The sequence below is a fragment of the Myotis nattereri genome (assembly GCF_964212035.1).
Source record: "Myotis nattereri genome assembly, chromosome: X".
Lineage (NCBI taxonomy): Eukaryota > Metazoa > Chordata > Mammalia > Chiroptera > Vespertilionidae > Myotis > Myotis nattereri.
The window spans coordinates 54,383,101-54,407,521 of record NC_138078.1 but is presented as its reverse complement, the minus strand read 5'-3'; the positions used below and the strand labels follow the sequence as shown (position 1 = coordinate 54,407,521).

General features: G+C 41.3%; 2 protein-coding genes and 1 pseudogene across 3 annotated transcripts in view; all 3 read left to right on the top strand.

Moving 5' to 3' along the window:
* The window catches only part of PHKA1 (phosphorylase kinase regulatory subunit alpha 1), a gene marked incomplete at its 3' end in the record, with an annotated part of 280,015 nt that overhangs the window by 213,336 nt on the left and 42,258 nt on the right, over positions 1–24,421 (top strand). The window contains exons 22-23 of the mRNA XM_081081650.1: positions 23,347–23,503; positions 23,952–24,031. Of these exons, the coding sequence (XP_080937776.1) occupies positions 23,347–23,503; positions 23,952–24,031 (237 nt within the window). The remainder of the gene's footprint in view (positions 1–23,346; positions 23,504–23,951; positions 24,032–24,421) is intronic.
* On the top strand, positions 3,670–7,321 carry LOC308510830 (FAST kinase domain-containing protein 4-like; annotated as a pseudogene). Its single transcript has one exon. The product of its transcript is annotated as an FAST kinase domain-containing protein 4-like (transcript).
* Positions 14,517–16,220, top strand: LOC308510831 (small nuclear ribonucleoprotein Sm D1). The gene has a single exon (XM_081080881.1). The coding sequence runs from the start codon at positions 14,610–14,612 to the stop codon at positions 14,913–14,915; it is 306 nt and encodes a 101-aa protein (XP_080937007.1). The 5' UTR covers positions 14,517–14,609; the 3' UTR covers positions 14,916–16,220.

Sequence of the window (24,421 nt, the reverse complement as noted above, 5' to 3'; positions counted from 1 at the left end):
CCTAAGTGACTGTTATGACCAAAACGACTGGATGACTGGCCAGTAGCTATGAAGTGCACTGACCCAGACCTTCCTGCTGGAGCCCTGACAGCCCTGAATCTGGTTCACCCACACCCCAGACCCAGAAAGGAGGGAGGAGGGAGCCCAATTCCTCGTGGAATCAGCTGTGCCTTAGCTTATTGCTGGGGCCCTGACAGCCGCAAATCTCATTCACACTCACACTGGACCCAGACAGGAGGGAGAAGGGAGCCCAATTCCTTGCAGAGTCTCCATTGGTTAGCTTGCTGCTGGGGCCAACCTCCCACGGTCCCTCCCCCCAGCCGGCCGCCTATGGTTCCTCCCCCTGGCAGGCTGGCCCCCCTGATTGGTGCCAATCGCGGGCCAGGCCGAAGGACCCCACTCATGCATGAATTCGTGCACCCGGCGTCTAGTTTATTCATAAAGATATATGCACTCCTATGCTCATTGCAGCATTATTCATGGTGGCCAAGACATGGAAACAACCCAAGTATCCTTTGGTAGATGATTGGATTTAAAGAATGTGGTACATATATATAATATAATATTGTTCAGCCATAAGAAACGATGAAATACTGCCATTTGTGACAACATGGATGGACCTTGAGATTGTCATGCTAAGTGAAATAAGTCAGAAATAAGAACCACATGATTTCACTCATATGTGGGATATAAAAAAACTGAAAGTAACAAATGAACAAACAAGACAATAAAAAACAACAACTCATAGGCAAAGATAGCAGTATAGTGGTTACCAGAGGGTAAGGGGGGTCAAATAGATGGTGGTGGAAGGAGACTTGACTTGGGGTGATGAACACATGGTACAATATACAGATAATGTACAATAGAATAATTGTACATTTGAAACCTATATAATTGTATTAACCAATGTCACGCCAATAAATTTAATTTTTTATAAAAGCAGATTTTATTCCTGTAAATACCTAAGCTAAGAAAGAATCCATCAGACACCATGAATAACCAAGGTAACATTGTAGTTCAGAAAAAAAGAGAAAAATATCCAGAAATTGAACTTAAAGACATGGAAATATGTGACTTAAATTACCAAGAATTCAAGATGCAGTTCTGAAAAAAAAAAAACACACAACAAAACCTCAAAATAAAAGCTCAGCAAGGTACTATAATGAACTCAGAAATAAAATCAATGAACTAAAGGATTGCTTTACCAAAAAGATTGAAACTATTTAAAAAAATGGAAATTTTGGAGGTGAAGAACTCAATAAAAGAGATGAAGAATGAACTAGTCAGCATAGGAAATAGAGCAAACCAAATGGAGGAAAGAATTAGTGATATCAAATATAGAAATCTAAAATTGACTAAGGTGGAAGAAGAGAGAGATTTGAGAGTTAAAAAAAAGAACTCTATAAGAACTATCTGACTTATCAGAAAGAGCAATGTAAGAATAACAGGTATAGCAGAAAAAGATGAGTGGGAAAATGGAACAGAGAGCACATTTAAACAAAATAATCAATGCAAACTTCCCAAACCTATGGAAACAACTAGATTCTCTTATAGAAGAAGCAAACAGAACACCAATATATCTCAAGCCAAAAGGGTCTTCTCCAAGGCAAATTGTATTAAAACTGTCAAAAATTAATGACAAAGAAACAATTCTCAAGGCAGCTAGGGATAAAGATGTGCTCCCTGTGTACAATGGGAAAAGAGATGTACATAAATGCCCCTATTATGCTGCTACTAGTAAACAAGACAAAGGTAGCCTGGAGGGCAGCAACTGCCCCTTCTGAATAGTTTTGCCTGTGCTAAGCAAGCCCACCCTCCAGTTCATTCTGACCATCAGTGTGGCGCTAGCTGCTAGCCTCTTGGCCTGGTGCTACAAGTGAAGAACCCATCATACATCGTTGGTGGCCTACTCCTGAATGAATGTTTACCCACCCCCCACCTCCCCTGTGATAAAACCACCAGCTCAGGTGACTTTTTAAATGCTATATTTGAGAAAACAAGGAACCAATAAAAGCCAGAAGCTAAAACCTCTGCCGGTTAGTATCCTCTGGTCCAGGTGCTTAGCTGGCTATAGGCCCACCCTCCCTGCAGCCCCTAGGCTGTGGCACAGGGAGAAGCCAGTGCAGCTCAGCAGACTGGCCTAGGTCTTTGGAACCAGCCCTGCTCCTGGGGTGCCCACACCTCTCACCCTGAGGCTGTTCCCTTTGTTCTTCCTGTCATATAAACATTTAGGTTGGCATTTTTCCCCTGCTGCGAGTGAGCAGACAGCAAGGCTAGGCTTCAGTAGCTCAATGGGAGGAAGGCGGGCCTTCCTAGATGCTCCTGCTCTGCTGCAGGGCCTTTCCTGGGTATAGAGGGACAGAAGCCAGGCTGTCACCCTGCCTTCGAGGCCCTGAGCTCCATCCTTGGTAGCCAGTCCTCATCCCTCTCCAGCAAAAAACCTCAAAGAAGTCTGTGTCCATCCATGGCCTGTCTCCTCTTCTGACCTGTTTCATGCTACAGCACTCAGTAAAGTGGACCCTGACATTTGCCTCCCTCAAAGATAGACCATATATTGGGACACAAAACTAGCCTGAACAAATTTAAGAAGATTGAAATCATGTGAAGCATATTCTCTGACCACAAGGCTTTGAAATTAGAAATCAACTGCAAAAATGAAGTAAAAAATAAAACAAAAATATGTGGCAATTAAACAACATGCTACTAAACAAAGAAAAAAAAGAAGAGATAGAAAAAAAAATAAAAGGGCCCTGACCGGTTTGGCTTAGTGGATAGAGCGCCGGCCTGCGGACTCAAGGGTCCCAGGTTCGATTCCAGTCAAGGGCATGTACCTTGGTTGCAGGCACATCCCCAGTAGGGGGTGTGCAGGAGGCAGCTGATCGATGTTTCTCTCTCATTGATGTTTCTAACTGTCTATCCCTCTCCCTTCCTCTCTGTAAAAAATCAATAAAATATATTTTTTTAAAAAATAAAAGAAAATAAAAGGATTTCAAAAGATATATAGAGATAAGTGAAAATGATAGTATGACATATCAAAACTTGTGGGATGCAGTGAAAGCAATATAGAGAAGTTTGTATCATTACAGGCCTACCTCAAGAAACAATAAAAATCTCAAATAAACAACTAAACATTTCACCTTAAAGAACTAGAAAAGGAAAACAAACAAAGCCCAAAGTCAGTAGAAGGAAGAAAATAATAAAAATTAGAGCAGAATTAAACAAAATAAAGAACAAAAAGACAATAGAAAAATTAATGCGACAAAGAGCTGGTTATTTGAAAGGATTAATACAATTGACAAAGTAATGGCTAGAATCACTAAGGAAAAAAGAAAAAAAGACTCAAAGTCAGAAATGAAAGAGAGGGAGAAATCCGGTGAGCCTTGCTTCCTGTGGTGCTCTGTTCGGGACACGTGGAGGTCAGCCTTGGTGCTGGCGGTGGCCCTGGCAGACTGCCATTCAAGAAGGCGGGCCTTTGGAGTGGGGCCTTTGGATCTGAACTGTTGAGCTGTTTCTAGGGCCTTGGAATTACTTGTACTTGAGCCTGTGCATGCACCAGCATGCCTCCTGCTCCACCTCCACCAATAGCAGCTCTTTGAAGGCTACGGAGAGCACCAGTGCATAGAGGGTCTGGAGCAGCTTCTGGAACAGCTCCCTGCCACCCAGACCATCATGGCAGCTTGCTTGGTGAAGCGATGCCAGTGCCTCCTGAGAGAGTTTGCTCATCTAGCCCCTGCTGGGCTTCCAGCTGGCCAACTGAGACTGGCTAGGGTAGCCCATAAGACTCTAACTTCCTCAGCTACCTCACCCATTTTCGACTTCCCAGCTTCCTTGTCACAGCGCCTGGAGAAGGAACAAGTGTTTACCCCGCCCCCCCCCCCCCCCGAGTGCCAGGAGGCAAACGAGCTCATCAAGAAGGCCACTAGGCCAGAGGAGCTCCTGGAGCTGCTTGGTAGTAGCCATTGCCTGCACTAGAGCCATGCGGCCCTTGTGCTCATCAAGCTCTCTCACCTGCTCTCTGAGAAGCCAGAGGACAAAGCCTAGCTCGCTCATACAGGATGCCTGCTTTCAGCAACTTCTCCAACTTATCAACAGTCAGATAACTGTGGTCTGGCATGGGACCCTTCTGAAGCTGCTCTGGAGCTTCTACACACTGGCACTCCCTGCAGCCTCCAAGGAGCTGCTGTCAGTGGAACAGGAGGTACACTGGCACATGAACAGGCTCAATGTTCAAGCACCTGTCCTTACTGGCGGAGTTCAGCACCGCCTACATGTAGGAGTAGGGCTCCTAGGAGTTGCTGGCCGAGCGGTTCCTGAACCTGGAGTAGTGCTGGGCAGAAATCGAGGATGTCCGCACGCTGGTGGCCCTCATGATGAAGACAGGCGTCATTGATGAACAATCTGGAGGACAAGTGCCTGGATCTAGTAGAGCAGTTCGGCCCTGACGAGCTGGTGGCGCTGGCAGCTCAGAACCAGCAGTCCGTGCCCTTGCTGTGAGCCATCTCCTTCCACCTGTCCAGAGGCCCTTCCCCCTGATCAAAGGCGTCCTCCTGGACCTGGCCTATGCCTATGGCAAACTTGACTTCCACCAGACCCAGGTGTTCCAGTGCCTGGCCGCTGAACTGATGCCCCACATGCCCAGCCTCACGTCCGGCGAGGTGGCCAGATGAACCAAGTCCTTCACCATCCTCAAGTGGTTCAACCTGCCCCTCTTTGAGGCCTTTGCTCAGCACATCCTGAGCACAGCCCAAAGCATCCCCATGCCAGACCTCTGCAACATGCTTCTGGCCTTCTCCTGCCTGAACTTCCATCCAGAGAAAGCCTGGTGCATGAAAAGCTGGGGTATCAGCAGGCAGACCTGGACCTAGACCTGCAAGTGGATGTGCTGTGGGCCCTGTGTGTGCTGCAGCAGGCCAGCCCTTCAGAGCTCCAGGCCGTGCTCCACCCCAAGTTGCCCACCCAGTTCCGAGGTGATGAGTCCCCAAAGGGTCAGAGCACCTTTCAGAAGCTGTTCCACCTCAATGCCACTGCCTGGCTAGAGCACCCTGAGTACATGGGCCCCCTGCTGCTGGCCTCGGCCTTGGTCCCCAGGCCCCCAGCCCCTGACAGGAAGGTGATGTCTCTGCAGAAATAGCTGCATGAGACCCTGAAGGGGCTGCTGGGGGGTGCTGACAGGCCACTTTACCATGGCTATGCAATATGGCTGGGTTCTTGACACTGAGGTAGTGCTGGACACTAAAGGCCAGTTTCTGCCCCTGCGAGACTTTGTGGCCCCACATCTTACCCCACACTCTGGCAGACAGCTGCTCGCCACCAAGGCCAATAGGCTGTCCTTCCTGCGCTGGGAGTTCCCTAACTTCAATAGCCAGAGCAAAGACTTGCTGGGGCGTTTTGTGCTTGTCCAGTACCATGTGCTGATCACTGGATTCCTGGTGGTGGACATCCCATACAAGTGGCTGGACCTCAGATCTGAGTTGCAGAAGGGCGCCTACCTCAAGGACAAGATGTGCAAGTTGGTGGCAGAGGAACTGGCAAAGTGACCTGCCCAAACACAGACTGTGCCCAGGGGCCAGGCTTCCTGGAGACCTAGCCGAGGACCCCGGGCTGCAAGAGGTGACCTTCAAGGATAGACAGTGCGGGGCCTTGGTCAGCAGCTCTGCATGGCAGATTACCCTCTTGTGGGTAATAAATCTTTACCTTTGGTTTTCAACACCAAAATAAAAGAAAGACAGAAATGAAAGAGAAGCTACAAGGAACACCGCAGAAATGCAAAACAAAACAAAACAAAAAAATGACACAAGAATGCTATGAAAGACTCTATCACCAAACTTGAAAATGTAGAAGAAATGGACAACTTCTTAAAAATATATAACCTTCCTAGACTGAAACTCCAAGCATTGGTAACTCTAAATAAACTAATCAACAGTAAGGACATTGAAACAACCATCAAAAACCTCCAAAAAAAGTAAAAATCCAGGACTAGACGGCTTCACTAGGGAATTCTACCAAGCATTCAAAGATTTGATACCTAGCCTTCCCAAACTCTTCTAAAAAAAATAGAAGGAGCTGCAATACTTCCTAACACATGTTATGAGGCCAACATTTCCCCAATGACAAAACCTGGCAAAGACAACACACAAAAGGAAATTACAGACCAGTATCTCTGATGAAAATACAACAATACATTAAAAAAAATACATTATGAATAAGTGGGGCTCATTGCAAGGGTACAAGGATGGTTCAACATACACCAATCAATGTGATATACCACATTAACAAAATAAAAAAATCTTATGATCATATCAACAGATGCAGAAAAAGCATTTGACAAGATACAACATCCATTTATGATGATAACAATTAATACCATGGGTATAGAAAGTGCCTCAACATAATAAAAGCCATATATGACAAACCCTCAGCCAATATCATACTCAATGGTGAAAAACTGAAAGCTTTTCCTCTAAAATCAGGAACAAGACAATGATGCCCACTTTCACCACTCTTACTCAACATAGTTCTAGAAGTCCTAGTCAGAGCAATCAGGCAAGTGAAAAAAATAAAAAGCATCCAAATTAGGAAAGAAGAAGCAAAAATGTCACTTTTTGCAGATGACATGATTCTTTATATTGAAAACCTTAAGGACTCTACCAAAAACTATTAGAAACAAATACACTAACATTGCAGAATAGAAAATAGTGTTCAAAACTCCATTGTGTTCCTATATACTAACAAAGAAATTTTAGAAAAAGAAGTGAGAACTACCACTCCATTTGGAAGTGCAACAAAAAGAATAAAATACCAAGAATAAATTTAACAAAGGGCTTGAAGGACCTATACACTCAAAACTACAAGACATTATTAAAAGAAATTGAAGAAGACACAAAGAAATGGAAAGATATTCTTTGTTCATGGATGGAAGAATCAATATTGTTAAAAAGGCCATATTACCCAACTAATATACAGATTTAATGCAATCCCAATTAAAATCTCAATGTCATGTTTCAAAGAAAGAGTACAGAAAATTATTACATCTGTATGGAACCAAAATAGACCCCCCAAATAGACAAAGTGATCCTGAAAATAGAGAACAAAGCCAGATATATCACTCTCTCTGACTTCAGATTATACTATAAAGCAACAGTAATCAAAACAGCATGGTATTGGTAGACACACACACACAGATCAATGAAGCAGAATTGAGAGCCCAGAAGTAAACCCAGATATTATATACACACAATTAATTTTTGACAAAAGAGACAAAATCATACAATGGGGAAAAGAAAGCCCCTTCAATAAGTGGTGCTGGAAAAATTGAAAAGGCAAATGCAAAAAAAAAAAAAAAAAAAAAAGGAAAGAAAAGAAAAAGACAGAGAAGCCACATGCAAAAGAATGAAACTACACTGCTATTTGTCACCACACACAAAAGTTAACTCACAATGGATCAAAAACCTAAATATAAGACCTGAAACAATAAAATATATAAGTACTAAACTTATGGACCTTGGTTTTAGAGAGGATTATGTTATTTGGACCCCAAAGGCATGGTAAATAAAAGCAAAAACAAGTGAATCCTATATAATAAAAGCCTAATATGTTAAGTGTCCAACCGTTCGTTCGACCATTTGACCAGTCACTATGACGTGGACTGACCACCAGGGGGCAGACGCTCTGACCAGTAGGTTAGCTTGCTACTGGGGTCCGGCCAATGGGGACTGAGTGAGGCAGGCTGGACACACCCTGGAACCCTCCCATGGTCCCTCCCTGGCCAGCCAACCTCCCGCAGTCCCTCCCCGGCTGGCCAGCCCTGATCAGAACTGGGCGAGACGAGCCAGACATGCCCTGGAGCCCTCCCGTGGTCCCTCTCTGGCCCTGATCATGCACTGGTGGGGGTCCCTCAGCCTGGCCTGCAGCCTCTCACAATTCAGGACCCCTCGGGAGATGTCTGCAGGCCAGGCCAAGGGACCCCACCGGTGCACGAATCCATGCACCAGGCCTCTATTGGGACTATATAAAACTAAAAAGCTTCTGCACAGAAAAACAAAAAACAGTAACAAAACCAAAAAGCATCCAACCCAATGGGATACCTCTGATAAGTGCTTAATCTCCAAAATATGTAAAGAACTTATACAACTCAACAACAAACACACAAAGAAAGGACCCAATTGAAAATGAGCAGAGGATCTGAACAGTCACTTCTTCCAAGACATACAAATGGCCAACATATATAAAAAGATGCTCAACTTCACTAGTTATAAGGGAAATGCAAATCAAAACCAACTCACACCTGTTAAAATAGCTATTAACAAGACAAGAAATAAGTGTTAGAGAGGTTGTGGGAAGAAAGGAACGCTTATTCATTGCTTGTGGGAATTTAAGTTGGTACAGCTACTGTGGAAAACAGTATGGAGGTTCCTGAAAAAAAATAAGTATAGCGTTACCATATAATCCAGCAATCCCTCTTCTGGGTATCTACCTGAAAATTTTGAAAACATTTATTTATAAAGATATATGTACCCCTAACTTCCCTGCAGCATTATTCACAGTAGCCAAGACATGGAAACAACCTAAGTGTTCATTGATAGAGGACTGGATAAAGAAGATGTGGTACATATATACAAACAGAATATGACTTGGCCATAAAAGGGATGAAATCTTACCATTTGCAACAATACAGATGGACAATGAGGGTATTATGCTAAGTGAAATCATACAGAGAAAGACAAATACCATATAATTTCACTTATATGTGAAATCTTAAAAAAAAACCAAATAAATAAACAAGCAGAACAGAACCAGACTCAGATACAGAGAACAAACTGATGGTTACGAGATGGCAAGGGTGTTGGGAGCTAGGTGAAAAGTTGAAGGAATTAAGTACAAATTGACAGTTACAAAATAGTCATGGGGAAGTAAAGTATAATGTATGGAATCTATCTATATCTATATCTATATATCTATATATCTATATATATCTCTATATATCTATATATAGATATATATATCTCTATATATCTATATATATATATATATATATATATATATATATATATATATATATATAAGCTTAATTCAGTGGTCAGCAAACTGTGGCTCGCTAGTCACATGCGGCTCTTTGGCCCCTTGAGTGTGGCCCTTCCTAAGCCTTAGGAGTACCCTAATTAAGTTAATAACAATGTACCTACCTATAGTTTAAGTTTAAAAAATTTGGCTCTCAAAGAAATTTCAATTGTTGTACTGTTGATATTTGGCTCTGTTGACTAATGAGTTTGCTGACCACTGGCTTAAGTGACCAGCCAACCAACCGGCTGGCCAGCCAATAGCTATGACACAGACTGACCACCAGGGGACAGATGCGCAATGCAGGAGCAGAAACACAGGCTTGGAAACATGGAATCACAGAGGGAAGTGGGGGAGGGTGGGAAGAGATTAACCAAAGATCTTATATGCATACTAGAGGCCTGGTGCACGGATTTGTGCACCGGTGGGGTCCCTCGGCCTGGTCTGCAGGGATCAGACTGAAACCAGTTCTCCGACATCCCCTGAGGGGTCCCAGATTGCGAGAGGGCGCAGGCCAGGCCAAGGGACCCCACCTGAGCATAATCCGTGCGCCAGGCCTCTAGTCCTATAGAATAAAACCCTAATATGCAAATTGACCAAACAGTGGAACAACTGGCTGCTATGACACGCACTGACCACCGGGGGCAAACACTCAACACAGGAGCTGCCCCCTAGTGGTCAGTGTGCTCCCACAGGGAGAGCGCTGCTCAGCCAGAAACCTCTCCCACCTCCGCTGCAGGCAGGCAGTAAGGAGCGAGGGGTCCCAGACTGTGAGAGGGATGTCTGACTGCCAACAGGCGGACATCCCCCAAGGGGTCCCAGACTGCAAGAGGGTGCAGGCCCGACTGAGGGACACACCCCCTCCAGTGCACAAATTTCATGCACCAGACCTCTAGTATAGTCATACTATTGTAATAACTATGTATGGTGTTAGGTGGGTACTAGACTTATCAGAGTTATCAGTTCGTAAGTTATATAAATGTCTAACAACTGTGCTGAACACCTGAAACTAATATAATATTGAATGGCAATTGTAATTGAAAAAAACGTTTTAAAGAAAAAAACAACAACTTAGCAAGAAACAATCTGTTTACAAAATGGGAATAGACACTTCTCCAATGAGGGCATACAGATGTCCAATAGATATAATAAAATATGCTCAACACCACTAACCATAATGGAAATGCAAATTAAAATGACAATGAGATATCACCTCACACCTATAAGAATGACTGCCACCAATCAACAAAGAAGTGTTGGTGAGGATGTGGAGAAAAGAGAACACTACTCATGCACTGTTGGTGAGGTTGTAAATTGGTGCAGCCACCAATGAAAACAGTATGGAGATTCCTCAAAAAGTTAAAAATAGAACTACTATATGACCCACCAATTCCACTTCTGGGTATTTATCTGAAGAAATCCAAAACACTAATTCAAAAATATACTGTATATGCACCCCTATATTGATTGCAGCATTATTTACAATAGTCAAAATATGGAACTACCTAAGTGTGATCCATAGATGAATGGATAAGGAAGAGGTGGTACATATATAAAAAGGTGGAATATTACTTGGCTATAAAAAGAATGAAATCTTGCCATTAGCAATATCATGGATGGATCTAGAGGGTATTATGCTGTATGAAACAAGTTAGTCAGAGAAAGACAATTACCATATGATTTCACTTATGGCAGCAAATGTTACAGGCCATGGTGGAGTTCCAGTTCAAGGCTGTAAATGTACAGCCAACTGTAACCATTATAGACACTATCCACGTCGAAGGGGTCCTCCACACAATTACCAGCAATATTTCCAGAAGAGTGAGAATGGGGAAAGGAATGAGGGATCAAAGAGTGCTCTCGAAGGCCAGGCCCATCAGTGCCAGCCCTATGGCAGGCGAAGGTTTCCAACTTATTATATGCAGAGACCCTATGAGACTCAACCACAGTATTCCAACACTCCTGTGCATGGAGAAGTGATGGAGGGTGCTGACAACCAGGGTGCATGAGAACAATGTAGACCAGTGAGACAGAATATGTATTGGAGCTATAGACCACGGTTTCGCAGGGGCCGTCCTCGCCAAAGACAGCCTACAGAGGACGACAATGAAGAAGATAAGGAAAGTGAAGGAGATGAGACCCAAGGTCAATCACCCAACAAAAAGAAATGAATATGACATTTCAGCAGAAAGAAATGAACAAAAGATTGGCGCTAAAGACCTTAAGTGCTGGTGTTTTGCCCATTGACCAAATAACTAGAAATAGCTGCATTATCTAGGCAGTGTAGGGTTGTTTTTTTGTTTTATTTTTATCTAAAGACATCTCTTCTTGGTAATGAGAAACATGCTTTTTAAAAAAGCCTGGTTTTTCTCAATATACCTTTAAAGGTTTTTAGATTGTTTCATATATGGTCAAGTTGAGATTTTTAACAAGCTCATTTTTTATTTGTAATAAAAATTTACAACTAAATTTTTTTTTCCAAAAAAGTCAACAAACTACAAGCACCTGTTAATGAAGGTCTTAAATAAAAAAATTTAAAAAAAAGTCTTGGGGATATAAAATACAGCATAGGGATTAACTATGCTGTGGTGTCAGATGGGTACTAGATAATAGTAATGGGTACTAATAATAGTGTATACCAGATGGGTACTAATAATCTATATATATAAAAGCCTAAGCGACTGAACTATCCAATGACAGAACAGTCAACTGGTCGCTATGATGAGCACTGACCACCAGGGGGCAGATGCTCAATGCAAGAGCTGCCCTCTGGTGGTCAGTGCGCTTCCACAGCCAACCTCCCGTGGCCAGCCAAACTCCTGCGGTCCCTTCCCCCCGGCCAGCTGGCCCTGATCAGCACTGATCAGGACTGGGCGAGACAGCCCCAATCAGCCCCGATCACCGCCCAGGCCGAGGGACCCCACCCGTGCATGAATTCATGCACTGGGCCTCTAGTAGTATAATAACTATGTATCAGATGGTAGTAGACTTATTGGGGTAATCAATTCATAAGTTATATAAATGCCTAATCACTAAGTTGTATACCTTAAACTAATATATATCAACTGTAATTGAAAAATTTAAAGAAATTAAAAAAAACACCTTTTGTTTTTATATAAAGGACCATAAAGGAGCAGTCTGGCAAGACACAACTTTTTTAAAAATTTCTTTATTAATTAACGTATTACATATGTGTCCTTATCCCCCTATTATCCCCATAACCGCCCCCCTCCTGCCCTCACCCCCCTGTTGTCTGTGTCCATTGGTTAGGCTTATATGCATGCATACAAGTCCTTTGGTTGATCTCTCCCCCTTATCCCCACCCTCCCTTACCATCCCTCTGAGGTTTGACAGACTGATCGGTGCTTCTCTGTCTCTGGATCTGTTTTTGTTCATCAGTTTATGTTGTTCATTATAGTCCATAAAAGAGTGAGATCATTTGATATTTACCTTTCTCTGATTGGATTATTTCACTTAGCATAATGGTCTCCACTTCCATCCATGCTGTTGCAAATGGTAAGAATTCTTCCTTTTTTACCGCAGCGTAGTTTTCCATTGTGTAGATGTACTACAGGTTTTTAATCCACTCATCTGTTGATGGGCACTTAGGCTGTTTCCAAATCTTAGCTATGGTGAATTGTGCTGCTATGAACATAGGGGTGCATATATCCTTTCTGATTGGTGTTTCTAGTTTCTTGGGATATTCCTAGAAGTGGGATCACTGGGTCAAATGGGAGTTCCATTTTTAGTTTTTTAAGGAAACTCCATACTGTTCTCCACAGTGGCTGCACCAGTCTGCATTCCCACCAGCAGTTCATGAGGGTTCCTTTTTCTCCGCATCCTGGCCAGCACTTGTCCTTTGTTGATTTGTTGATGATAGACATTTGGACAGGTGTGAGCTGTTACTGCATTATCATTTTGATTTGCATCTCTTGGATAATTAGTGACTTTGAGCATGTTTTCATATGTCTCTTTCCTTCTGTCTTCTTTCGAAAAGTATCTATTTAGGTCCATTGCCCATTTTTTTATTGGGTTCTTTATCTTCCTTTTGTTAAGTTGTATAGGTTTCCTATAAATGTTGGATATTAAACTCTTATCAGTGAGAACATTGACAAATATGTTCTCCCATGCAGTGGGCTTTCTTGTTGTTTTATTGATGGTTTCTTTTGCTATTCAAAAGCTTTTTATTTTGATGTAAACCCATTTGTTTATTCTGTCTTTAGTTTTCATTACCCTAGGAGCGGTATCGGTAAGGATATTGCGTTGCATATGTCTGAGATTTTGCTGCCTGGGGATTCCTCTAGTATTTTTATGGTTTCCCATCTTATGTTTAAGTCCTTTATCCATTTGGAGTTTATTTTTGTGTATGGTGTAATTTGGTGGTCTAGTTTCCTTTTTTGGATGTATCTGTCCAATTTTCCGAACACCATTTATTGAAGAGACTGTCTTGACTCCATTGCCTGTTCATGCCTACTTTGTCGAATATTAATTGAGCATAGTGGTTTGGGTCGATTTCTGGGTTCTCTATTCTATTCCATTGATCTATATGCCTGTTCTTGTGCCAGTACCAGGCAATATTGAGAACAGTGGCTTTGTAATACAGCTTGATATCTGCTATTGAGATCCCACCTACTTTGTTCTTCTATCTCAGTATTGCTGCAGCTATTCAGAGTCTTTTTGTATTCCAGATGAATTTTTGGAAAGTTCGTTCTAGGTCTGTGAAATATGCCCTTGGTATTTTAATGGGGAGTACATTGAATCTATAGATTGCTTTGGGGGGTATGTACATCTTGATGATGTTGACTCTACCAATCCACGAACACGGTATGTTCTTCCATCTGTTTATGTCTTCCTCTATCATTTTTTCTGTGTCCTGTAGTTTTCCGCATATAGATCTTTTCCCTCCTTAGTTAAGTTTATTCCTAAGTATCTTAATTCTTTTGGTGTGATGGTAAATGGGATTGCTTTTTTAGTCTCTCTTTCTGTAAGTTCACCATTGGTGTATAGAAATGCCATAGATTTCTCAGCATTAATTTTGTATCGTGCTACATTGCCGAATTTCTCTTTAAGTCTAATAATTTTTTGATGGCGTCTTTAGGGTTTTCTATGTACAGTATTATGTCATCTGCAAATAAGGACAGTTTTACTTCTTCTTTTCTAATTTGGATGCCTTTTATTTCTTCTTGTCTGAACACAATGGCTAGTACTTCCAGTACTATGTCAAACAGGAGTGGTGAGAGTGGGCATCCCTGTCTTGTTCCTGTTCTTAGGGGAAATGGTTTTAGTTTTTGCCCTTTGAGTATGATGTTGGCTGTGGGTTTGTCATATATGGCTTTTATTATGTTGAGGTATGATCCTTCTATTCCCACCTTGCTTAGAGTTTTTATCAAGAAAGGGTGTTGAGGTTTCCACTGTGCGTTCGCAGCGCTCCCCGTGCTCTTTACGTCGGCAGCCCGGGAGGAGGCGTTTCCGGCCATTCATACTCCGTTCCAGTGGTCGAAGTTGTCCGTTTTTGTGCCCTCTCGGACAGAAATCTTGAAATCTTCGTCAGGATGAAGCTCGTGAGATTTTTGATGAAATTGAGTCACGAAACTGTAACCATCGAATTAAAGAATGGAACACAGGTCCATGGAACAATCACAGGTGTAGATGTCAGCATGAATACTCATCTTAAAGCTGTGAAAATGACCCTGAAGAACCGAGAACCTGTACAGCTGGAAACACTGAGTATTCGCGGAAATAACATTCAATACTTTATTCTGCCAGACAGCTTACCTCTGGATACACTACTTGTGGATGTTGAACCGAAGGTGAAATCTAAGAAAAGAGAAGCTGTTGCAGGAAGAGGCCGGGGCTGAGGAAGAGGAAGAGGACGTGGCCGGGGCAGAGGAAGAGGGGGTCCTAGGCGATAATGTCGCTCATGATTACTGTTTCAAAGTGATACGCGATTTGGGATATTTTTTGTACAGGTTTTGTTTGTTTATGTCAGTTTTTAATAAACATACATGTAGGCCAGTTGTCTACTGACTATCACATTTAGTTTTAATAGTTCATATATACTCATGACATAATACAGTGAGAGCTGAGCATTATTACATGGCAGTTTCAGAATTCCATTCATAGATCAGGCTTTTAATTTTTTTTAACTAACATATTTCTTTTATAAATACATATAGAATATACATACATCTTTTTGCTTCACATGCACTGAATATGTATTTTGTTTGTTTTACTTTGATTCAATTCTATGAAACCTACCTACAGGTGAAATGGGTTTTCTTTGTTACTTCAGAAGCTGAAGTCCTATGGAATGGGCTGTAAAATTGATTCTCCTTTCCTGAGTTTTACTCCATGGAAACTTGGGTACTTAGTAAAAGGTGATAGTCATCTTCTAATTTAGGAGTCATTGTGATAATGGTTTTTGGTTTTTGTTTTATTTTTTCAATAGTCTCTCAATAGAATATAATTTTCCATTCTCCTGACTTGAAACTTCAGTTAACATTTACTAGGTTGTCGGTTGTAAGCAGTGTTGAAATGTGTTATTGTGGAAAATTCCTGCCAGTGGCCCCTTTATCAAGAACTTTTACAAGGAGTCCTTTAAGAACAAAAGGAAAACTACTTATTTTATGACAACACTGGATTCTTTCCAGTAGTTAAGGATTTTTAAAAATTGCTTTAATTGGTTAAGCTTAAAAAAAATACTTCTCAGTATATACAGTTCCTTGTAAAGCTTACTACCATTTGTTTATATGCTAAGGGAAGAAAATTAATTTTGAATATGGAGGATTAAGTTTGTATTTTCACTTAATTAAGCTTGTGGAGTTTTGTGGGGTTTTTTGTTTGTTTTTTTAATGAGGAAATTGTCTGCAGACTATCTAAAAAGGGTTTAAGCCCTGTAAGAGGGTTATGTAAGCTGAGAGGTAGCAAGAGTATTTGTGTGTGGTATATGTGAATCAATCTTGTCTATCCACTGATCTGTTAGCATTCCAATTATTTGAACCTAAGCAGAAAGCAAGGAAGCCCAATGATGCAGCAAGGTGAAGAGGATATTCAAAGGGAGCAAACAGAAAAGACCTGGCACAAGTGAACTAACATAAGTTGATTTTTGTCCTCAGACCTTATAGGCTAAAAGGGAAGTAAAATTAAAATAAACATTAATGCGTAACTGGAAAAAAAAAAAAAAAGAAAGGGTGTTGAATTTTGTCAAATGCTTTTTCTGTGTCAATTGATATGACTATGTGATTTTTATCTCTCAGTTTGTTTATGTGATGTATCACGTTTATGGATTTGGGGATATTGTACCATCCGTGCATGCCTGGGATAAATCCTACTTGGTCATGGTGTATGATCTTTCTGATGTACTGCTGTATTTGATTTGCTAGAATTTTCTTGAGGATTTTGGCATCTATATTCATGATGGATATTGGCCTGTATTTCTCTTTCATTGTGTTGTCTTTATCTGGTTTTGATAATAGGGTGATGCTGGCTTCATAGAATGAGCTTGGAAGTGTTCCTTCTTCTTGAATTTTTTTGGAATAGTCCAAGGAGGATAGGTTTTAGTTCTTCCTTGAATGTTTGGTAAAACTCCTCTGTGAAGCCATCTGGCCCCAGGCTTTTGTTTACTGGAAGCTTTTTGATGACTGCTTCAATTTCTTCCATAGTTATTGGCCTATTGAGATTTTTAGATTCTTCCTGATTGAGTTTTGGAAGGTTGTATTTTTCTAGGAATATGTCTATTTCCTCTAGATTGTCTAATTTGTTTGAATAGAGTAGTTCATAGTATTTTTTAATAATCCTTTGTATTTCTGTGAGGTCTGTTGTTATTTCACCTCTTTCATTTCTGATTTTGTTTATTTGGGTCCTCTCTCTTTGCTTCTTGGTGAGCCTGGATAGAGGTTCATCAATCTTGTTTATCCTTTCAAAGAACCAGCTCTTGGTTTCATTGATCTTTTATATATTTTTTTTTTTGGTCTCTATGCCATTTATTTCTGCTCTGATCTTTATTATCTCCTTACTTCTGCTCACTCTGGGCTTTTCTTGTTGCTCTCTTTCTAATTCTTTAAGTTGTACAGTTAGATGATTTACTACCATTTTTTCTTGTTTTTGTTTGTTTGTTTGTTTGTTTTGAAGTAGGATTGTAGAGCTATACACTTCATTCTCAGGACTGCTTTAATTGGGTCCCATAGATTTTGGTTTGTTGTGTTTTTATTGTCATTAGTTTCCAGGATTTTTTAATTTCTTCTTTGATCTCTTTGGTAACCCAATCATTGTTTAATAGCATGCTATTGAGCTTCCAAGTGTTTGAATTTTTTCCGTTGTTTTTATTGTAGTTAGAAAAAAGTCACACAAGCACAGAGAGTCCTAACCAAGATGAGCCCAACAGGACCCACAACAAGACATGTCATAGTTATGATGGCAAATGTTCAGGACAAAGAGAGAATCTTAAAGGCTGTAAGAGAGAGGCAGAAAGTTATGTACAAGGGATCTCCCATTAGATTATTAAATAATTTCTCAACAGAAACACATCAGGCCAGAAAAGAATGGAAAGAAATTTACAAAGTGATGCAAAGCAAGGGACTGAATCCAAGAATACTCTATCCAGCAAGGCTATCATTCAAAATGGAAGGGGAAATAAGGAGCTTCATACACAAAAAAAAAAGGCTAAGGGAGTTTATCACTACCAAGCCAGCAATGCAAGAAATGCTAATGGGACTGATGTAAAAAGAAGAAATAGAAAGGGAAGAAGGAACACAGGCACAAAAAATAAAAATGGCTACAAACAAGTACCTTTCAATAATAACTTTAAACGTAAACGGACTAAATGCTCCAATCAAAAGACATCAAGTGGCTGAATGGATACAAAAAAACAAACAAACAAACAAAAAGTGACCCATATATATGCTGTCTACAAGAGACCTACCCAGTACAAGGGACTCACATAGACTGAAAGTGAAAGGATAGAAAAATATCTTTCATGCAAATGGAGATTTAAAAAAAAGCTGGGGTAGCAATACTTTTATCTGACAAAGTAGACCTCAAAGTAAAGGCCATAACAAGGGATAAAGAAGGTCACTTCATAATACTAAAGGGATCGATACAGCAAGTTGACATAACCTTGATAAACATTCAATGCAGGAGCACCCAAATACATAAAAAAAAAACCACCTCCTGGAAGATATCCAGGGAGAGATCGACAACAATCTACACTAATAAAAGAGAAACATGGTAATTGGCATACGACCGGTACCCTTCCCATTGGCTAATCAGGGCAATATGCAAATTAACTGTCAGCCAAGATGGCCGCCGGCAGCCAGGCAGCTTAAAACTAACATGAGGCTTGCTTGCTTCAGTGATGGAGGACTCCAACGTTCCCCGCCCGCCGCTGCAGGCCTCTGAGCCTGCAATTTCAAACATTGTAACAAATATAAACGCTAAACAAAACCTCAGCCAGCTGGGAACTCAGAGCTGGAGTTGATACAGAGTTTCGAGAACCGAAACAAACCAGATACCTGCTTTCAGGAGCAGAGGCCTAAGAGCTGGAGCCTCAGAGCTAAAGCTGGCCCAGAATAAAAAAAAGAAAAGAAAAGAAGGAGCAGTTGGGAGCTTCAGTCCCAGCCTGAAAACAGCCCTCAGCCCCTCACCCAGACTGGCCAGGCACCCCAGTGGGGACCCCCCAACCTGAAGGGTGTGTGACCAGCTGCAAACAGCCATCATCCCCTCACCCAGGCTGGCCAGGCACCCCAGTGAGGACCCCCACCCTGATCCAGGACACCCTTCAGGGCAAACCAGCCGGCCCCCACCCATGCACCAGGCCTCTATTCTCTATAGTAAAAGGGTAATATGCCTCCCAGCACTGGGATCAGTGGAGCCGTGAGGCCTCCTGGCACCGGGATCAGTGTGACAGGGGGCAGCGCCCAAACCCCCTGATTGCCCTGCGGCTCTGTGTGTAACAGGGGGCAGGGCCACAACCTCCCTATTGGCCCTGCTCTGGTCGTGACAGGTGAAGGTGCCCCAACCTCCTGATCGGCCCTGCTCTGTGGGTGATAGAGGGCGGCGCCCCAACCCCTCCCCCCCCACCCACGGGCCCTGCTCTGAGTGTGATGGGGTAGAGCCATAACCTCCCCATCGGCCCTGTCCTGAGTGTGACAGTGGCGGCACCCCAACCCCCTGATCAGCCCTGCTCTGTGGGTGATAGAGGGCGGCGCCCCAACCCCCTGATCCGCCCTGCTCTGTATGTGACAGGGGGCGGTGTGCCAACTCCCCTATTGGCCCTACTCTGTGAGTGACAGGGGGGAGCTCCTCAAGCCCCTCATGGGCCCTACTCTGTGCGTGACAGGGGGGAGCTCCCCAACCCCCTGATGGGCCCTGCTCTGTGCGTGACAGGGGGGGGCTCCCCAACCCCCTGATGGGCCCTGCTCTGTGTGTGACAGGGGGGAGCTCCCCAACCCCCTTATGGGCCCTGCTCTGTGAGTGACAGGGGGTGGCGCCACAACCTCCCCATCGACTCTGCCTTGAGTGTGACAGGGGGCAGTGCCCCAACCCCCCAATCGGCCCTACCCTGAGCATGACTGAGGGTGGCATCGCAACCTCCCAATCCACCCTGCTCTGTGCATGACAGGGGGCAGCGCCCCAACTCCCCAATTGGCCCTGCTCTGAGCCCAACCAGGGGCTGCACCTAGGGATTGGGCCTGCCCTCTGCCACCCGGGAGCAGGCCTAAGCCAGCAGGTCGTTATCTCCCAAGGGGTCCCAGACTGCGAGAGGGTACAGGCCGGTCTGAGGGACCCCTTCCTCCCCCCCGAGTGCCCAAATTTTTGTGCACCGGGCCTCTAGTACAATTATAATAGGGGACTTTAGTACACCACTGACATCACTGGATAAATCTTCTAGACAAAAAATCAGCAAAAAACAGCAATCCTAAATGACTCACTAGATCAGATGAACTCAGTTGACATCTTCAGAACATTTAACCCCAAAGCCACAGAATATACATTCTTCTCAAGTGCACATGGTACATTTTAAAAAATAGACCACATATTGGGTCTCAAGCAAAGTCTCCCCAAAGTCAAGAAGATTGAAATCATACGAAGCATCTTCTCAGACCACAAAGACACAACTTTTAGACAATAACCACTCAACTCCAGCCAAGCACCACAGAAAAATTTTCTAGCCCTACCCCTATTAACAAAGGCTGAGTGAGAAGCACACACTTCCACACTTTCCCAACTGTAATGAGGCAGGCACTGTTGTTCTACCTTCCCCACTTTAGGATAGTGTCATATAGACCAGTGATGGCGAACCTATGACACACGCGCGAACTCATTTTTTTGGTTGATTTTTCTTTGTTAAATGGCATTTAAATATATAAAATAAATATCAAAAATATACATCTTTGTTTTACTATGGTTGCAAATATCAAAAAATTTCTATATGTGACACGGCACCAGAGTTAAATTAGGGTTTTTCAAAATGCTGACATGCCGAGCTCAAAAGGTTCGCCATCACTGATATAGACCATCTAGGGACCTGGGACTTTCATCCCCTGAGGTAGTAACCAAGTCCCCCTAGTCAGTCTGATTCCAAAGCCTAAGCTTTTTCCATCAGATTATAGTGTTTAATGAGTAAGTGAAAGAGATGGCTGCAAAACTCACCAGCACCAAAGTCAAATTTTACATATTCAATTGTATCAGAAATATCTGAACATATTTTTAGCCATTTAGGGCCTGCATGCTTTGCATACTTCTCAAAACCCAACCCACTTCTGTTAGCAAGAGATAGGCCCTGGGCCATGAATACCTGAACTGCTGCTGCCATTCAGAACTCTCTAACCTAGAGACTCCCCACAGTGCTATTTAGGGACATCACCTAGACATGTAACCCCCTCCTGCCTGCCCTCTCTCCTGGGAATTCCCTTTCCCTCCTCTCTTTCTGGATGATAGATTGTGTGCCTTACATAAGCCTCTTGATGGTCTCAGGCTATGAGGGACTTACCCTCTCATACAACCCTATCCAAGTGCCACTCGATGAAACTCGTTATATCTACTACCTCTCCACAAAGAGACATGGGTTTTACTATTTTGATACCTTTGTTTCTTTATTTTTTTCTTTATATCGGGCACTTTATTCAACATGTATCTGTTGGGTATTTATTATGTGCCAAGAACAATGCTAAAAGCAGAGTAATAAATAAATAGAGATGAAAAGAGATAAGGCGTAAGGTCATAATGACTGCTTTAGAATTTCAAAATGTTTTAAATTACTTTTAATATATTTTTTAACATTTAGGTTTTTAATCTACTTGGAATTTAATTTTATGCATCTGTAGATAAATACATGCATATATGTGTATACTTTTATAACTGTTTATGCAAATGTTGGCATAGTATATACATTGCTCTGTACCATACTTTTTTCACTAAAACTATATATTTTGAAAATCATTACATATTTCATCTATCTGTCACTGCTTCAGAAGTCACCCCAACATTCACTGGCTTACAATTTAAAAAAACAAGAAGTATTTAAATTATCTGTCATGATTCTAGGGCTTGCTTGGGCTCAGCTAGGCAGTTCTCACTTGGGGCCTCATTCAGTTGTGGTCTGATAGTGTCTGGGGCTGAAGTCCTCATGAGACTCATTCATTCATAAATATTGGGGTTAGTAATGCCTGTTGAATGGAACCTCAGCTGAGGCTGTTACCTAGAATATCCACAAATGACCTGTCTCTCCACTTCCTCACAGCATGGTATCTTGGTTCCAAGAGTATGCAACCCACGAAAGGGCCAAGTGGAAGCTGCTTTACTTTTTATGACCTAGTCTCAGAAACCATATAGAATTATTTCCTATTGATAAACATTTGGATTCTTTTTAGTCACAAGCAATGCTATAGTGCAGTGATGGTGAACCTATGACACGCGTGTCAGAGGTGACACACGAACTCATTTTTTTGGGTTGATTTTTCTTTGTTAAATGGCATTTAAATATATAAAATAAATATCAAAATATAAGTCTTTGTTTTACTATGGTTGCAAATATCAAAAAATTTCTATAAGTGACATGGCGCCAGTTAAGTTAGGGTTTTTCAAAATGCTGACACGCCGAGCTCAAAAGGTTCGCCATCACTGCTATAGTGAATAACCTCACCACATAAATCTTTTCTCATGTTTGGAATTTGTCCTACAGATATATGAGTAGTAGAGTTGCTAGATTAAATAATATAGGTATTTTTAATATTGATATATATATTTCCAAATAGCCATCCAAAGTGATTATCTAATTTTCACTCCCACTGGCAACATATTGAGATTTCCTATTTTCCCAAAGCCTCACCAATGTATTGTTATCAAATTTGGGAATTTTTGACAACATAAGAAATGAAAAAACTATTATCTTGGTTAATTTGAGTATTTTTTTTTATTACAAGTGACATCAATCACCTTTTTCCTATGTTTAAAAGCTGTTGGTATTTGTTTTGCCAGATTTTCTTTTATTGTTTTTTATTATCTATTAGTTTGGAGTTCTTTATATATTAGAAAAATTAGCCTATGAATTGCAAATATTTTTATCAGTTGGAAATTTGTCCTATGACTACTTACAGTGGGTTTTGCAGTAAGAATTTGGTTGTTTTTATGTATATAAATGTATCAATCTTTTATTTTATGGCTTCTGGTATATAGTTCATAGTTTAAAAGTCCTTTTGCCTCCAAAGTTATAAAATAGTTCTCCTATGTTTTTTCTAGTACCTTTATATTTAAATATTTGGAATTCTGTCATGGATTCAACTTCTTTTTCAGGTGTCTTGATATCATTTAATAAATAATCTACCTTTGTTGCATATTAAATTCCCAATTTCACAGTACTTTATCTTTTATGGTACTTCACAGCTGATTTGTATTATAGTAAATTTTACAAAAACAACATATCTGCATCCTTTAAAAGTAAGCACTAATCCTTGTTATTTCTTCATTAGTTCTCTAAGTAGCTACTTTCTGAACTTTCAATGGTTAAATGAAATCTTTGACTTTATTATCAGCACCATTGAAGTCCATGAAGAGGGTAAAATAATGAATTTTGTCAAAACACAACTGAAACTAAGACTTATTCTTGTCTAGGTATTTTACTTCCAGTACTGACTACTAATCAGAATTTTACAAGGATTCTTAGTTAATAATAACATTCACTTTCTATTGAGAGACCTATCAAAACAGATATATCCATTATAACACTGAAACAAAAGATTATTGCTCACAACTTTACTTACAGTTAATGTAGTTTTGTCTTTAACATTCCAGGGGACCTGACTGGGACACTGGATTGTATGATGAAGGGAGTGCAACAGTCAGAGAGCTGCTTACTGAGCTATATAGCAAAGTTGGAGAAATCCGTCACTGGGGCTTGATCCGGTGTATCTCTGGAATCTTAAGGAAGAAGGTGGAAGCACTCGATGAGGTACTATAAATTCTTAAATTAACACCAAATCTAAATGGAGGACATTTTAAAAGTTGGTTTCCATAATTGTCTTTTAAAGCAACCACAGCCTCTGATCATTTGAAATACTATCTTTCCTATATAAAATTTCTGATATTCAGTTAGTTTTTTGTCTGCAAATATAATGAAGCATGTAAACTGTAGTCTTATGGAGGTGTTGTAAAGTATAAGAATTCTAGATCTTAAGAATAAATATGCACCAGGCCATGTTCTACCCCTTAGGAGATAAAATACCTCATTGTTCCTTCCTAAAAATCCCTCTTTTCTGATTCATGGTATTTCCTGAGAAAGAAAGTTTGGTGTGTCATTAAATTAAGGGAGAGAAAAAGCTTATAGGCAAAAAAGATTAATTTTCATGGAACTCTGAGATGTTTTGGGCAGATAATGCTGTTATGCTGTCTCTCCTTAGGCCTGTACAGACCTTCTCTCCCACCAGAAACATTTGACAGTGGGACTTCCTCCAGAACCTCGAGAGAAGACTATCTCTGCGTGAGTATGGCTTTTGACTGGGTTTGGTCAAGCTTCTCTTAGTCTTTAAGGAGCTGTGTGAACTAATCCCAGTTCTCTTTCCCTAATCTGTCAATGGATGATAATGTCCTACTTGTGTAAGTTTCTTGGCATGAGAATGTTAATAATAACACAGCAGAGTAAATGAAAGAGAAAACTCACAAATGAGTAACACACAAATGTATTTTGCTTTTCTTTTTTTGGTTTGATTTTTTTGTTTTTGTTTTCATATTGGATTTCCCATACCTCTCATTCAAAAGAAAAACAAAAACAAAAAACAGGGCAACTGGGATTAGCACCCACAAAAAAATCAGCTATTCTTTGGACTTTGTTCCAGGCCTCTCTACTTGGAGTATAGATAGCTGTTTTCTT

Excerpts from the sequence above, each read along its gene's own strand:
- LOC308510831 (XM_081080881.1), top strand. The coding sequence starts at position 14,610 with ATGAAGCTCGTGAGATTTTTGATGAAATTGAGTCACGAAACTGTAACC.